Source organism: Eptatretus burgeri, chromosome 2 (assembly GCF_056783735.1).
Source record: "Eptatretus burgeri isolate ZD-2024b chromosome 2, Ebu_testis_v1, whole genome shotgun sequence".
Classification (NCBI taxonomy): Eukaryota; Metazoa; Chordata; class Myxini; order Myxiniformes; family Myxinidae; genus Eptatretus; species Eptatretus burgeri.
The window spans coordinates 154,851,689-154,868,253 of NC_140962.1; the positions used below are offsets into that span (position 1 = coordinate 154,851,689).

The following is a 16,565-nucleotide window of genomic DNA, read 5'->3' on the forward strand; positions in this document are numbered from 1 at the left end:
AAACAGGAAATGCATAAATAAAATTTAGGATTTTTTTTATGTATAAGGCATTTTGCTTTCATGTTACCACACGTCTGGAACCAGGTGAGGCCAGGTAAGTGAAGATAACATTTCATCCAAAGATTAATGTGGATGAAGGCCAGATATTTTGGTTCCTCTGCGAGGTTGGAGAGGAGGGGTTTGGATATGTTTGTGCACGGCCTTTTTACGGTTGTTGTGCGAACACTGCTCTCATCCCCAGAGTGTGTGTGTGTGTGTATGTGTGTATGCACAGGTTTTTGAAGAGTTCAAAAGAAACAAGTCCAACAATCGTATGAATTTTCTGTTGGATCTTATCATGGAGGAGGGAGCAGAGACTTCTCGCTCTTTCTGCACAATATTATTACATGATGAAGGGATGAAGGGTCTGATGTTACAAATGATGAAAAATCTGGAAACAGGTAAGAATATAACTCCTCCCATGGCCTTTCATAAACTTAGTGGTATTCAGTAAAGTTTTGCTGATAAACTACAATTCTTCTCTTATAGGTGCTGCATGAGAATGACCTCCTGGTGGTTTGTTTGTGGGAGTAGGAGGATTAGTTTGTGGTGAGATTTTATGAAATCTGTTTGTAAGGAACGATTGTCGATAACAGTCATGTTGAAACGTAATGCCTCATTTTCTTTTTCTCCAAAACACGTAAAGATATCCAAATGAAACAAAGTGCAGTCCACACATTAGTTCTTCCCACCACTGGGTGCTAAGTTTTTGTGTTTCTGACACGAGATGACTCAGTGCTGCATTTGTCAAAAGAGCAGGGAGCAGGACGACGTTGTCATTGCTGTGAAGCATAAAATGCTGAAGATGTATTGGATTGACTGACTGGAGATGAGTTGTGCATACCATTACGATCCTGAGAGTAAGAGATGGTCAATGTAGTACCGCAAGAAGGACCACCAACCCCAACTTGGTTCTGTCAGATTTTCTTCTTCCTCAAAGTGAAGGAACATCTTTGGGGAGAACATTTTCATCTGATGATGTCCAGGCTACAGCGAAGCACTAGTTAAGTCAGCAGGATGCATAGTTATATCGTGACGGTATCACAAAATTATTTGAACCTTGTCAGGAATGTGTGGACCTCAGTGGTAACACAGAGCAGAGCTCTGAGCCAGAGGTTTTGTAAAGACCTCTGTGGATTCCGAGAAATGTTGAAGTTACTGCATTCAATATTAGCTTTTATGATTCCCAAAAGTTCACCCAAATGTCGAACCTGGCAGTGATACAGGTGTGAAGGCAAAAAGTGGGAAAACGTTTCTTATAGATATAAATGGGTTATTTTGCAAATACTGTCAACACGGGGATCAAGAAACAACAGTACTCTGATGGATCTGGCACACGAAGACTGGCAAATAGGGGAAGTGAGACACGAAAAACAGAACTTGTGTACAAGAAGACATATATATCTATATGTATATATGTACATATATATATATATATATATATATATATATATATATATATATATATATATATATATATATATATATATATATATCATTCCGAACACAACTATGGCACCAAAAATAATACTGAAACGCACACAACAATGGGGACAAAGTGAGGACTTGAGTAAGGCACGAGCTAGTTGTGGGTCCAGTGTGACCCGTGCAGGTTTGTGTTAAACAGGGTGGGAGGTGGTGGAAGAAAAAATTGCCCAACCCGCACACTCCCTGACACTTTGGGCTCAAAACACAACACAAACACCACAGCACAACATAAACACCTCCAAACCACAACACTACCACCTGTGGTAACTTATCACAACCACCCATTGTTTACCACAAAATGAAAATTGGATGAGAGAGAGAGAGAGAGAGAGAGAGAGAGAGAGAGAGAGAGAGAGAGAGAGAGAGAGAGAGAGAGAGAGAGAGAGAGAGAGAGAGAGAGAGAGAGAGAGAGAGAGAGAGAGAGAGAGAGAGAATGAGTGGGGGAGTGAGGACAAATAAGGAGATGAGGGGAAGGGATGGAAGTGATAGATGGATGGATGGATGGGATGGAAAATAGATTCACTGTAAGTTCCACAGTTGTTCATGAACACATGATACTCCAGTCTCACAGAGTGAACACGAGGAGTAATGAATGAATGAACTAGTTCCCACCTGCTTGTTCCTTCATATGCAATTACATTCCCTGCAGCATCTTTATGAGTTTGGCTTTTGGAAATAACACTCCCCTAATAACCTCAAAAGTACTTCACCAGGGGGTGCATCTCTGATCAGTGCTCAGCACAACCAGTTCAAAGTGAAGGTTACATTTTAAACCTTTGCCATATTTAACGAAGACTTTCATTCCTCTTTTTCCCCGCCTTTGGAATAAATTCCTTCACTCTGCTCAATCCCATTCTTCCCTCCAGGCCTTTAAAACAGCTGTTCACCACCACCTCTTATCGTCCCCCATCCAAATCCCTTGATCTTTTCTACCCCCGTTAATCCACCCCAAACCCACCTCCTTCAAATTCCCTGCTTTCCTTCCTGAAAGTTCCTGTAATGTCCACCTTGTATACCTCATGTTCCCCACCCCATCCCTCTCCCTTCCACAAATCTCCTAATGTCTCTGTTCCCCACTGTTTTGTCCTTCCCACTCCCACCCCTCTTGTCTCATGCCCCCCTTGATGTGTTTTTGTGTGTTAGCTCTCATACGAGCCTCAACAAGGTATACAAAAAAAAGACAATGGAACATGCGTTTATATATCTACTTAATTTACATTCAACAAAACTGTCTTGAACGTGAATTTGTAATTTTATTTTCAAAAAATGACAATAGCTATGATAAAAAGTCATTTACAATGTCGTCTGCTGTCTCGCCACGGCTGACAAACATCAGTTTGGTCCATCCATTCATCCATCCATCCATCCATCCCTTTCCTCCTTCCATCAATCCATCCATCTCTTCCCTCCATCCTATCCCTGCATCACATTCATCAATCCTTTCCTCCATCCATCTGTTGATAAGGAGCAACAGGCTTGGCACCATACCACACTGGGAGGGGGGGGGGGGTGTAACACAGGCAGATGGGACTTAAACTTTGTATGTCGTTCGATGTATTTTGGATTGTGTTCAGCAGAGGGCCAGCGCAGAGGCCAGCAGAGGGCCAGTGCAGAGGCCAGCAGAGGGCCAGCGCAGAGGCCAGCAGAGGGCCTCAGACCAGACCAAGACCACAGACAAGTGACAGTGTGGGAACTTTTGCCGTGTATCGCCATGGTTTGCAAATGAACATCGAAGCAGCTTGTGTAATGCTCCCCAAGTGGCTTAAGTACTCAAACAAGCACTTAAACGAAACGGTTGATAAGGAATGGCAGGCTTGGCAATTGAATATAGCGAATGCTGATCGATCATATTAAACGTCTCCCGGAGCTGCCCGGAGTGTCAAACAATGTGCGAATTGGACAAATGAACACTTCTTTCGCAGTCGGGAACTGCTGCTAAGGTCAATTCCGCAGTTTAAGTTTTGGAACTTGGTTCAGTTAAGAGGTTATAGAGCTTATCGCATGTGCAGAAACAAAATAAAGCGATGAACACCGACGTCTCTGGGCATTTGTAAGCATTACGATGTATCCAGCGATTCGTAGCTATGATGATCTTATCGTCATAAATTTGGGACGGTGCATATAGGTGTTTGGTGTTTGAAGGTGAATTCCACGGTGCATACCCCAGGTTATTCAATGATATGAATGAGGAAAGTGAAAAAAAATTAATGAGTGATAAGAATTCTTATTGTTAAGAAATTGTTGCTGCCTGTTACAAGTCAAGGAATTGTTGAGCAGGCCAAACAAAATGTTGAGTTAAAACCCCAGAAAGCTGACAGAGTTGACCGAGAATGACGCCTTGATAAAGCATAATTGAATAAGGCTGTTAATTAGCTTAAAAATCGGTGTTTTAATTAACCCAAACACCCAATTTTCATTCATCAACTCCCTTGGAGTTCCCTTAGTATGCGTGCAAAGTTTCAGGCCACGATGTTTCATGGCTTTGGATTTATGGAGGAGATGCACACACACACTTACTGATAGACTGACAAACACTGACATTTATTATTATTATTATTAAATATGTATATATATATATATATATATATATATATATATATATATATATATATATATATATATATATATATATATATATATATGGACATTTATACATGAAAAATATACACATACATACAAGAGCAAGTTGTTTCTGTGTATCTGAAGCCTTTTCTTGATTTCTATACAATTCCACACCCCTGGACCAATTGCTCCAACATTTTCTCCACCACATTATTGTCACAATAGAAACTCAATTCTAAATTGGATTGGTGTTTTTACAAGAGATGGCGGCGCACTGGGCAACCGAGCACCGTATGTTGTGTGCGTTTGAGAGGCAGAGGTTGACTTATGCCTCGAGCCTTCCGCGTACTGTTTGAAGGTGAATTCCATGTTTTGCTTAGTTGTCGTAATACTTTTTCAGAAACTCTGCCACAAAAGAAGTGAAGTTTACTTGGCAGATATACTGTTGTGGTGCCGGGTTCGGTGGCGAGGACGACCGCTAGATGGAGCAGTCGGGCCGTCTCCCACCGAACACCGGAATTGAAAGGTCGTAACCTTCGGATAACTCCGAAGGTCACGGGTCCCTTAGTGGACCATAGACACCAATATTTCAACGGCGTAGGGTAGGGTTAATTGTCTAATTCCAATTTACCTAAGTACCCACGCCGTCTAACTTCCGGGGAAGCCACATTCTTTGTCCGGGAATCATTCTTTGTCCGAACCGAGTCGCTGTTACCGACTGGATCTGGCGTAACCGAGCGGGGATTACCAAAGCCAATTAAATGAACAATTTATGGCACAAACGGCCTCCCTATCTCTCAAGCCCGAACCATACTGGGTCAATGAAAGAAAACACGGACAACAAACTGGAACATTTCACAGGGGTTCATTTACAATAATCAGGAAGGGAGACACAGAGCAGACTTATCACGAATAAGAATGCAGGCAAATGTACAATGGAATCACTTAAACTGTTCTACTTACAGACTGGTCACAGACAGACACACACACCCAAAAAGAAATGGACCTCGTGGGTCTTTATTCGGCCCTTCAGCTCGGGACGGAAGGCGAGCTGAGGGCCAGAGTCTGGCCGGGTACCTGGCCGCCTCGTGCGGTTTCACCGACTCCAACCCACCACGGTGGGACTCGAACCCACGGCCCGGAATCCGATGAGCCCCCGATCCTGGCCGAAGGTCAAGGTCACAGTAACAACATCCTTCATCGAATTGGTGTGAAAACATGAAGGAAAGGCATTTGGTGTCAGGTGCCCTCCTTGATGGAGAGATGGCATAGCTTGGCTTCCATGTTTATTTATTTTTCATGGGTTTTCGAAACATCAGAAAACATCGTTTGGAAAAACCTTGCTTGCTTGAAACGTTTTAAAACCTTTCCACGTATGATGTTAATTTGTAATATTATAATAACCTTTCAAACTGAATATAAGGAATGTTGTTCAATAATGTTTAATGATACTTTGAAAAGTCGATGAAATAATAGTTTGACAATATACGGCTTGTGCGTTTGTTGTTTTCCAGATGAGACGAATGTTGAATTGAGAGTTTGGGGTAAGTCCTCCAAGATTTCACTTCAATGAGGATTTAATTTTCAATCAGAAACAAACACTAATCGAGTATTAAAACTAAGAAGGGCACTTGGTTGAGCGCATACCTTTACCAAGCTGATTAGTTTACATTTTGTCTCCTACTGATAGGCCGGATCTGGATTCGGACCTGGATTAAAATTAAATCAGCTTGTTCTTGTCACATAACCAACTCATCTACCAAGTTTTAGTCCAAATCCATCCACAGCTTTTTGAGATATCCTGTTCACAAACAAAGACAGACAGACAGGCAAAACAGACAGGGGTGAAAACAGAACCTCCATCCACCTTCTATGATGGAGGTGAAGATGTTTCTTGCTTTTTAAAACGATGATTAAAGAACATGATGGTACGTTGTGAAAATATTCAAAACTTGGGTTTTGAACAAATTATGATGAATTATATTTATTTAGTCCTTTCCGTCCCACCGAGTTTTTTTTATATTTTTTACAAACACCAAAATATATTAAATTATTTTGCATTCCCAAAGCTACACTTCACTTAAATTCACCTCGACCAATGTCACGGACTGTTGGAAGTACACTTCCTAAACCAACATATATATTGTTGTGGAAATGGCTCCGAGGGGTTAATAATCTTAAGAGAGAGGGTTGGAGGAGTGAGGAGGGATGAAGGAGAGAGGGGGTTGAGGGAGAGAGGAGGGATGAGGGAGATAGGAGGGGTGAGGGAGAGAGGAGGGGTGAGGAAGAGAGGAGGGGTGGGTAAAGGGAAAGCTGCATGAAGGGAGGGGAAAGAAGAGCGAGGGGAGGGGAAGGAGGGGAAGGCAGCATGAAGGGAAGCAAGGGAAGGCAGCATGAGGGGAGGGGAAGGGAAGGTAGCATGGGGAGAGGGCAAGGGAAGGCTGTGTGAGGGAGGACAAATAAGGCAGCATGAGGGGAGGGCAAGGTAAGGCAATGTGAGGGGAGGGTCCATCTGGAAATAACCACCATCTGGATAGTGCGGAGATAACCACTGTCCTGGCATAACCACTGTCCAGATATGTTTGGAGAGAGAGAGAGAGAGAGAGAGAGAGAGAGAGAGAGAGAGAGAGAGAGAGAGAGAGAGAGAGAGAGAGAGAGAGAGAGAGAGAGAGAGAGAGAGAGAGAGAATGGGAATGGGAATGGGAATGGGAATGGGAGAGAGAGGGGAAGGGGGAATAGGGGAGAGGTGCTTTCATGTCATTCCTAAGATTCAGGCTTTCATTGACGTCATGAATTCTGCTATCTTGTCTGTACCTGTTTGTGGTGAGGATGTTGAGGTCATGGAGAGATTCACTTACCTTGGCAGTGATATTCATGTCTCTGCTGGCTGTGAGCCAGAGGTCAATGGACATCTGGGTCGGGCTTGAGGAGTCATGGATTCACTGGATCATGGGGTGTGGCACTGCCGGTACTTGTGCAGGAGGACAATGTCCGTTGGTGCTTCCAGTCTTACTCTATGGCTGTAAGACTTGGACTCTGACCGGGGATCTGAGAGGGAGACTTAATTCCTTTGGTATAAGGTCTCTTTTGGCAATCCTTGACTATCGCTGGTCGGACCTTGTGTCCAACGAGCAGTTGCTGAGAGAGACTCAAATGAGATTTGTTACCTCCATCATCTATGAGCATCAGCTGCGGCTGTATGGACATGTGGCTCATTTTCCTGATGCTGATCCTGCTCACCAGATTCTCTCAGCGAGGGAACCTCGTGAGTGGAGGAGGCGATTGGGCCGACCACGTTCCTCGTGGTTGCAGCAGGTTGATCGGCATCTCAAGGACATGGGGATGGGCCAGGCATCTACCTGCTGGATGGCCAGACGGAGGCCCCTTGAGTACCAGCCGAAAGTGGATGCAGCAACGCGCTGCTCTGGCACATGCTTCTATACCTGACCAGACCTGAGGAGAGACACACACACACACACACACACACACACACACACACTCACACACACACACACACACACACACACACACACACACACACACACACACACACACACACTGGCATTTATTAGTGTCGATGCATCACTTACATGTCCAGTTAGATGACATCCACACATCCTAATGTGTGTATCTGAAATTATCAACCCTTTTACACCAATCTTTCCTGTTTTACCCTGCGTAATCGGTCCTAAATGTTATTTTTAACGTTTCACTAATATTGTACCCAGTAACAAGGTGGTCCAGTTGACCACACCTGCGGCATACTTTTGGCTGCCCCACGTAAATAATATACCTGACCACGTTCCAGCTATATAACAATCCTTTTAGGGATGTAGGTGACCATGCCATCTTCCTTGACCCGAAGTTTGATGCGGTATTGCCGAGATCCAGTCCATATAACCAAACCATTCCCGATAAACCATGGTGGTCTTTTTACATCAACAAAACGAGACTACCACATCTTAACATTGTAATCACTTACGCCCTCATTGTAGAGGCAGACCGTCACCCCCCTCTCCTGGTTTCAGAGTGGAGACCGCTCAATTAGCCAGAGACCCAGCCAACTGAGTGGTGCTCCACTGCACCCAGAACTCAGCAAGTCCTCCAGCAGATTGGAAGGACACGTCAAAACCATGGACGAAGTCGATGAGGCAGAAAAAGTCGACAGCCTTGAACCCCAGCACACCCAACAAAACCTCCCAACCAAAAGTCTCATTTGCCAGAATGGCTACCTCCTTCACAAACTGAAACCGGATGCAATTATGGCCACCTGCTGGCCATACCGGGGTTCTGGGGGAAAGCCTGGACAAGAATAGAGATGAAGGCCAGGGGGGAGTGGGAGGGATGAGGCAGAAAAGGGGAGTGGGAGGGATGCTCCTCTCCTGGCTCGTGGGTGATGCCAACCAGAAAGGAGGAATTCCGGGGAAATACAGGACAAGAAAAGACGAACAAAAACGCAGGTCAAACAAGAGAAACAAGAGAAACAAGCAGACAAGAAAGAAAAGAGCATGCTAAACAAACACCACAGTGGTACATAGCAAGGCTTGTGCACCAATTGATGGAAAGAATGCTACACACAAATGGATGGATGAACCAGCGTATTATTATATAGATAGATAGATGTATAGAGCAATGTCAAATTCCACATTCATCATATTTCTAAACCACAAAGATATCACCGCATATTTCTTAACAGAACAAAAAAAATTGGGAGCGAACGAAGCATCGGGCAGACTTAAACACCGCCTAGGTCCAAACCTAGGTGGTTCAAATTTTTGTACAATTGCAAAAATATATATAATTTTCCTGGACTTTTGGATTACTTGAAGCAACTTTTAGAGCGAGTGCCGGTCCACGATGTTCTGCTTTTCAAAGTGTCGCTGTACGAGTGATTTGTCATTTGTCTGTCCGCTTATCTTTAATCACCTGCAGGTCAAAATTTTAAACTGATCTTCACTCAACTTCAAATAGTGGAGTTGGTGGGCCAACAGAATCCTATTTAGTTTTGAGGTCAAAAGATCAACGGGTCATCATAGGCCAAAGGTCAACACCTTCGTCGAATTTCTAAAATGCTCAATTTCCATCCGATGGACTTCAAATTTGAATTTGCACATCAGGTAGTGCTACTATAACATCAGGTATCATGATCAAAGAACACATCAGGTAGGGAGTCAACCAACTATTATTTTTGAGGTCAATATAGACCAAAAGGTCAACATAGGCTGAATTTCTAAAATGGTCAATTTTCATTCCATTGACTTGAAATTTGAAGAGCATTTAAATATCAGGTCACTGAATTGAACCACCTATTATTTTTGAGGTCAACAGAGACCAAAAGGTCAACATGGCCGATTTTCTAAAATTGTCAATTTACATCTGATTGACTTGAAAATCGAAGAGCATTTGTATATCCGGTCACTGAATTCAACCACCTATTATTTTTGAGGTCAACATAGGCCAAAAAGGTCAACATGGCCAAATTTTTTAAATTGTCAATTTCCATCTGATTGACTTGAAAATTGAAGAGGATTTGCATAGCAGGTCACTGAATTCAATCACCAACTATTTTTGAGGTCAACAGTTGCCGAAAGGTCAACAAAGGCCAAAATTTCTAAAATTGTCAATTTTCATCCAATTGACTTGAAGTTTTTGAACAGGATTTGCATATCAGGTCAATTAATTCAACCACCAATTATTTTGGAGCGAGTCCCATTGCAAAGAACAAATGCATTTCATTAGATTTTGGTTCAGATCCAGACAATCAGCGGGATACAAAACGTAAACTGTTCAGCCTGGCGGAGTTATGCCCTTTACCGAGTGCTGTTCTACTTTGTTCTGTTTTTCCAAGTGTTGCTTGATGAGTGATTTTTCATTTGTCTGTCCGCTCACCTGTAATTTCCAACAGGTCACAATGTTAAACTGATCTTCACGAAACTTAAAATGGTGGAGTTGGTGATCCGACAGAATCCTATTTATTTTTGAGTTCAAAAGGTCAATGAGTCATCATAGGTCAAAGGTTAACAACTTTCTCAAATTTCTAAAATCCTCAATTTCCATCCGATTGACTTGAAAATTGAAGAGGATTTGCATATCAGGTCACTGAATTCAATCTCCAACTATTTTTGAGGTCAACAGTGGCCAAAAGTTCAGCGCAGGCTAAATTTCTGAAATCCTCAATTTTCATCCGATTGACTTGAAATTTCAACAGAATTTCCATAAAAATGACCATGTGTCACGTGGTCTGGCATCCATATTGGATAAAAGGGATAATCTTTGAAAATCTTTGTTGGAGAAACCACTTAACTGATCAATGCAAAATTTAACTAATTGATCAACTACCCATGGAAAATATGGTTTGATAAAGATGATTTAATCGGTCACGTGATCTGACAGCCATATTGGATCAAAGAGAAAAGATCCTTAAAAAATAACCAGAGTTGGCTCACGCCAAGTTCTTCTCAAGTCTGTGCAGGGTATCTATTCTATGAATGTCATCTAGTTTGATGAAGTGATCTTTAAGGTTATTGAATAACATTCAAGAACATAGCACAGGGTCTGCGTTGTCATTAAAGACCATGACATTATATAGTTCAGTAATTAAATGGTCTTTTGGGTACGTGAAGGTGACCCTGCTTTCGATGAAAGTGAAACTGGGATGAATCGAGTCAGATTGTCATGTGCTACTCATATCCCACAGTATATTTACACAAAGAGTAAGTGTATCACCAGCACTTTTGTCAAATTCCAAATTCCTGCCATAACGTGCAGGTTTCACTTGTGGAAGAAAAAATAATTATATTCATGTCGTCTCAATTATAATTGTTGCTGGTACTTTATAAATCTAATTTTTGTACGATAGTCGAATTGGCTGTCAGTAATGTTTCCCTTTTCCCAAGAGTCTTTTGACCTACATATTGATAAAAGGAATATCTTACTATGAAAAAAGGTCTTTCTCAATGCATAGAAACAGGGTGACCTGGTTGATAACAGTGCAACTTTTGCCATGATTGTGTCATTCTCTCCCTCCACCCAAAGTGGACACTTATTGCATTTTTAAGTAATTTTTCCTAATGCTTATCAGCTCATCTTGTAGTTGAGTTGCCAAATGTCTCGCCCTCCCATTCTTTGGAATGTCAAATTGTGTATAAGAGGAATTGCTTCGGGTTTCTGTTTCAGTGAAGTCCATTTGAAGGTTTCAGTGAATCATTGAATGTTCTTCCTCTGTATATACGAAATTAATGATTCTCCGTTTGCATGCTGATCCAACTTGTGGAAATTGAGTTCTTTTCCAACATACACACTCCATCAGCAGAACAACAGCATCCCCCTACACAGAAGCACAATTGTGGACCGCACTCTTAATTAACTCTCAGTACAATATTCACCCATTCATTAGCGAATAAACAGTACATGGAGTAAAGTGTTCTGCACATGACTTTACACGTCTCCAATCTCTCAGGTCGAAGTGGACTAATTCTCTATGACAAAGTGATCTGTAAAAGATAACCTAATGATTACATCAATCAGCTAGGCATTGACTCATCGAAACACAGAACATTTCCTCGAAAACACGCTGGGCTCGATTTTGGGGTCTCTTCCAGTCCCGTTGCACCTTCTGTGAGTTTGTTGTACATCCATTTCTCTAAATGTGTTTCACGATGCTTAACATCTGGGGTATCCATGGTTGGGTACACATGAATGTTGTACAATGTGGATCGATTTCAAATGTACAGTACAAGATCACATTTTGTATGAAACAAAGTTTTCTGACTCATTCTGACATTGTTATATTTTCTTCCTGAACAGGGAAAGCTCAAGAAGAGTTGAAGGAGGAGTTGTTGAAAAACTTCAGGATAATGAGGGACTACAACGTCACAATAGGAGAGGGTACGAGATTAGAGGATCGGTTTGTGGAACCTGTGATTGTGAAGAGCAAACCAGAAATTGAAATTGAATTGCAAGAGCATGAGATGATGAAACCGAACAGAAAGTACAATCTCAAGAATGCTGATGAAGATCGATTCACCATGGAGGACTTGTTTCAGCAAAAGGAGCCTTGGGTGTTGCACGTGAACAAGGTGCTGATGTTCGGTGGTCCTGGGATAGGAAAAAGCATGCTTTGCAAAAAGCTAGTTGTTGATTGGGCAGGTGGGGATGGAAAGATCAAAAGCAAGTTTGATTTTGTAATTTTATTGAAATGTAGAAACTTGAACCACATATCAACTGAAACCACTCTGAGGACAATTCTTTTGAATGAGCATCCCTCCCTGAAGGAGGTTGTTGATGATTTGATGGAAAATGCTTTCCGGGTCCTCCTGGTTCTTGATGCTCTGGATGAGCTGAAACATCCTCTAGATTTTGACAATGTTTGTAAATCTGCACAAGAAGCACGCAAGGTCGGATCCATCATCGCAGGACTTTTACAGAGCACTCTTCTGAGTCGTGGAACTCTACTGGTGACCACAAGACTCATGGGTCTACAATGGCTCCAATATGTAGATTATGATCCCAAATGTACTTGTATGGTTGAGATCGTGGGTTTCTCTCGTGAGAAAACTGAGGAATATTTTCAGAAGTTTTACTTGGATGAGGATAAAGCAAATCAGGTTCTCCAGCATCTATCAGAAAATGAGGTTTTATCATCTCTTTGTTTTAATCCAGTTTTTTGCTGGATCACTGCAACCTGTCTCAGCAGGTACTTTGATTGCAATGAAGGGAGCACACATGACCCTGGACCCAAAACAATGACTGAACTTTTCTCTCTTTACCTTCACTTACATTTGAAGCACCATGGAGGGGAATCCATCACCAGCTCAACAGGTTCACTTATTAGTCTCTGTGGTTTGGCATTTCATGGAGTGAAAGAAAGAAAGATCTTGTTCAGTGATGAAGATTTGAAGAGTGACGGCATAACAAACATCCCTCCAGCATTTCTCTCTGAGGTTTTCCTGAAGACGGAAGTTGAAAGTGTTTGCCATTATGAATTCTTCCACCTGACTGTGCAGGAGTTTTTTGCAGCACTCTACTTCCTCTTGCCTCAATGTATAGAGTCTGTGGATGAAGTGTTCGTGACGTCCAAGAAGAAAGATGATGATCGGTTTCAGATTGTTCAGCAGTTCCTCTCCGGCTTGCTTGCTCATAAACCGAGAGCTACCCTTGGGAAACATTTCAAATTGTCAACAAAACCAAAAGATAAAATCCATTCCTGGCTCAAAGAGCACAAACACAAAGACCTGAATTGTTTCCACTGCGTGTACGAGCTCCAGGATGTGGAATTTACCAAAACAATGATGAACAATGTTAAGTTTGAAAAACTCACACAGAACATGACCTCTCCATTGTATTGCACAGTCGTGGTTTATGCTCTTCAAGCAGCAAACAAACCCGTGGGCTTGTGGAGTGTCAAACTCGGTCCAATGGATCACAAACAAATAATGAAGATCCTCGCTCCAGCCTTCCCTCTGTGCGAAAAGCTTGTGTGAGTCATTTTTGCTCTTGTATCTATCAAACTGTGCCTTCTCCTAATCACCATATGAGTTTCACTCTTTAAAACCCACGTTTCCCTGTGCTATCATCATTTCCCTATACCAAGTGACGGCCCTAAGCTGCCATAAGTCATAAAATGTCATAGCCCTTGTTCTTTTAGTAATTTTGCTGTATGGAGTTAAAGAGCTAGCCCCTAATTATGTACAACTACAATGGCCGCCAGTCTACCAGTCAGCCATCTTTGATCAGATCACAAAATAAAGCGAGGAGCACATGTATACCATGATGTACTGTGCTTCTGCCAAGTTTGAATAAAATCGGACCAATCATATCTGAGAAATGGTTGGGGGACATTTAATTAACAAAATGACCGCCAGTCAGCCATCTTGGATCTGATTTTGCAAAAAAAATTTTTAAAAAGACGTGCGTGTGTTAGCCATCATTCACTATCTGTACGTTGGGTTTAAACAACATCGGTAATTGCATGTCCGAGAAATGGTTGATGATGTCTTCAACATATCTTTTTTTTGAACAAAAATGGCCGCTACTTGGCCATCTTGGATCTGATGTCGAAAAAAATGACGTGCTTATTTAAGCCATCATTTGCTATCGGTTTGCCAAGTTTGAACAACATCGGTAAATGCACGTACGAGAAATGGTTGAGGACGTGTTCGACATCCGGGTGTTTTACAGCTAAAATTGCTGCCAATCGGCCTTTTTGGATCTTCTCTAGAAACAAAATGACATGCATATGTAAGGCCTCATTCTTTATCTGTGAGCTAAGTTTGAACAACATCGGTTACTGCTTGTCCGAGAAATGGTTGAGGATATGTTCAACATCAGGTTTTTACAACTTAAATGGCCGCCAGTATACCTGCCAGCCCTCTTTGATCAGATCACAAATTAAAAGTGGTGGCAAGTTTTTTTTTTGCCATTATGTGCTGTGCTTGTGCCAAGTTTGAACTAAAATCGGACTATGCATGTCGGAGAAATGGTTGGGAACACATTTAAGTAACAAAATGGCCGCCGGTCGGCCATCATTACATGGATCTGATCTCGAAAAGAAATGATGTGCACATGTAAGCCATTATCCCTTATCTCTATGCCAAGTTTGAACAACGTCGGTTAATGCATGTCTGAGAAATGGTTGACGACCTGTTCAACATCGGGTTTTGTTCCAACTAAAATGTCCTCCAGTCAACCATGTTGGATCTGATCTTGGATCCATCTTGGAAAAAATGACCTACATGGATAAGCCATCATTTTTATCTGTCTCCCAAGTTTGAACCAGATCGTTAGATGCATGTCCGAGAAATGTTTGAGGGCGTGTTTGACACCGAAGTTTTTTTTTTTTTTTTTTTTACAACTAATATGGCCGCCAGTCGGCTATCTTGAATCTGATGTCGAAAAAAAGAAGACATGCATATGTTATACCATCATTTGATGTCTTTGTGCCAAGGTTGAATAAAATCGGTCGATGTCCGATATGTGATTGCGGACGCACGCACGCGCGTACACGAAAATCGACACCAAATCCATAAATAAGCCCCTTGTTTTTGACCAAGTCCAACAGGGGCTAATAAAATAAAAACTTTGAAGGTTGTAGAAAACAAACAAACTTTTTTCAGAAGTTTACCGCTGTTGATTGTTGAAACAATGTGTACAATGATTACCGCAGTGGTCTTTTACACCACTTTATTCAACATGTCAAATTCGTTCTTCGTAACGGTTGGTTGGCCTTTATGACGTCCCTAAAAAACAGTATGTGGCCTGTTTGAAATAATTTTCAATTGTGTTTGACTGTCAGACAGGCAGAGTGTAAAACAAAAAAAATTTCGCCAAGTAACAATTACCTTACTCCTCTGTGTGCATTCGCGATTGGGATGAGATTCCGTTCAATTTGCCAATCTTAGAGCCAAAGTACTGCTAAGCTACAGGTTTGTGTTCCGATTTGTGTTCTGCAGTGTTTGAAATATATAATTCAATTGAAATTAAATAGTTCCTCGATCATAGACCGACGTATGTAGACAGAGGAGTGAACCAATTGCTTAACTCCGCTTTGTGCTTCACATGCACGGGGTAATAATAGTAAATGCAAAGCAACCTTCCTCCTGTACCTACATTGCTTTGAATCCTGAGCTCCTTGGACTTTCGGCTCTTCCATCCTGGGCTCCCTGAAGAAATTTGGGCCGCTCGTTTATGTGGAGGATGAATAGCAGCCAGTTAAATGGTCACTAGGGGCTCTGGAGGTTTGAATCGCAGCCGGTAAAATGGCTGCTAGGGTTCAAAGGGTAAAAATAGTGTTATGCAGAAGGGTAGTGGGAATCCATCACTAGATTGTCTGACATGTGTTTGAATATGTTAGATTTACCCTTGTATCAGCTATTTGTCTTGAGGTAAGTCATAATGTCAAACATGCACTGTGGAGGCAGTGAGCTTCCATTACAGAGAAAGATAAGGTATGAGTATCTTGATAACGTGCTGTAACAGGTGAGACCAGGTGGAGGATTTGTGGATGCAAAGACACACAGAAAGCACACTTAGAAAGTAAATGGACATTAAGGAAACTATTTGGCCAGCGAACCACAAACTATGGTGGCAAATTTGGCTGTCGATCCTGGTTGAGGGCAGACCACTTTTCTTTTGAGGGTTCCCCCCACAGAGTGGGATGGCCTGAACAAAGGCGCCACTCACCAGCAGGTGGCCAATGAGAGGGACCATCCACGCTCCACAAAAGTGTTCCCAGAGATAACGAGGGCCATGACCGCACATGCAGACAGCAGTTGGAGTTGGACCTTCAAGGGAGCAACATCTCTGTAATCCCTCTCTCTGCTTGGCCACCTTCCTCGTTGCCATTTCTTCTCATCTCCATTTTGTCGCTCCCTTATGCATCATCCTGCATTTGATTTTTGCATCAAGTTTATGCAATGCAGTGATGATTATCCTTTTGTTGGACAAGCATATGACCCTTTACAGGTCTACTGAAACAG

At 42.1% G+C, this 16,565-nt stretch overlaps 1 protein-coding gene across 5 annotated transcripts in view; it reads left to right on the forward strand.

Annotated features, from left to right (window-relative positions):
- The window catches only part of LOC147033635 (NACHT, LRR and PYD domains-containing protein 3-like), a 159,607-nt gene that overhangs the window by 24,073 nt on the left and 118,969 nt on the right, over nucleotides 1–16,565 (forward strand). For 4 of the 5 annotated variants that reach the window (XR_015055567.1, XR_015055566.1, XM_085871691.1 and 1 more), the window contains exons 4-6: nucleotides 275–440; nucleotides 5,604–5,633; nucleotides 11,896–13,567. Coding sequence is in view for 3 of the 5 variants with exons in the window: in XM_085871691.1 (XP_085727817.1) it covers nucleotides 275–440; nucleotides 5,604–5,633; nucleotides 11,896–13,567 (1,868 nt within the window). In the remaining 2 variants the exon portion in view is untranslated. The remainder of the gene's footprint in view (nucleotides 1–274; nucleotides 441–5,603; nucleotides 5,634–11,895; nucleotides 13,568–16,565) is intronic. The other variant, XM_085871692.1, reaches the window with a different exon arrangement.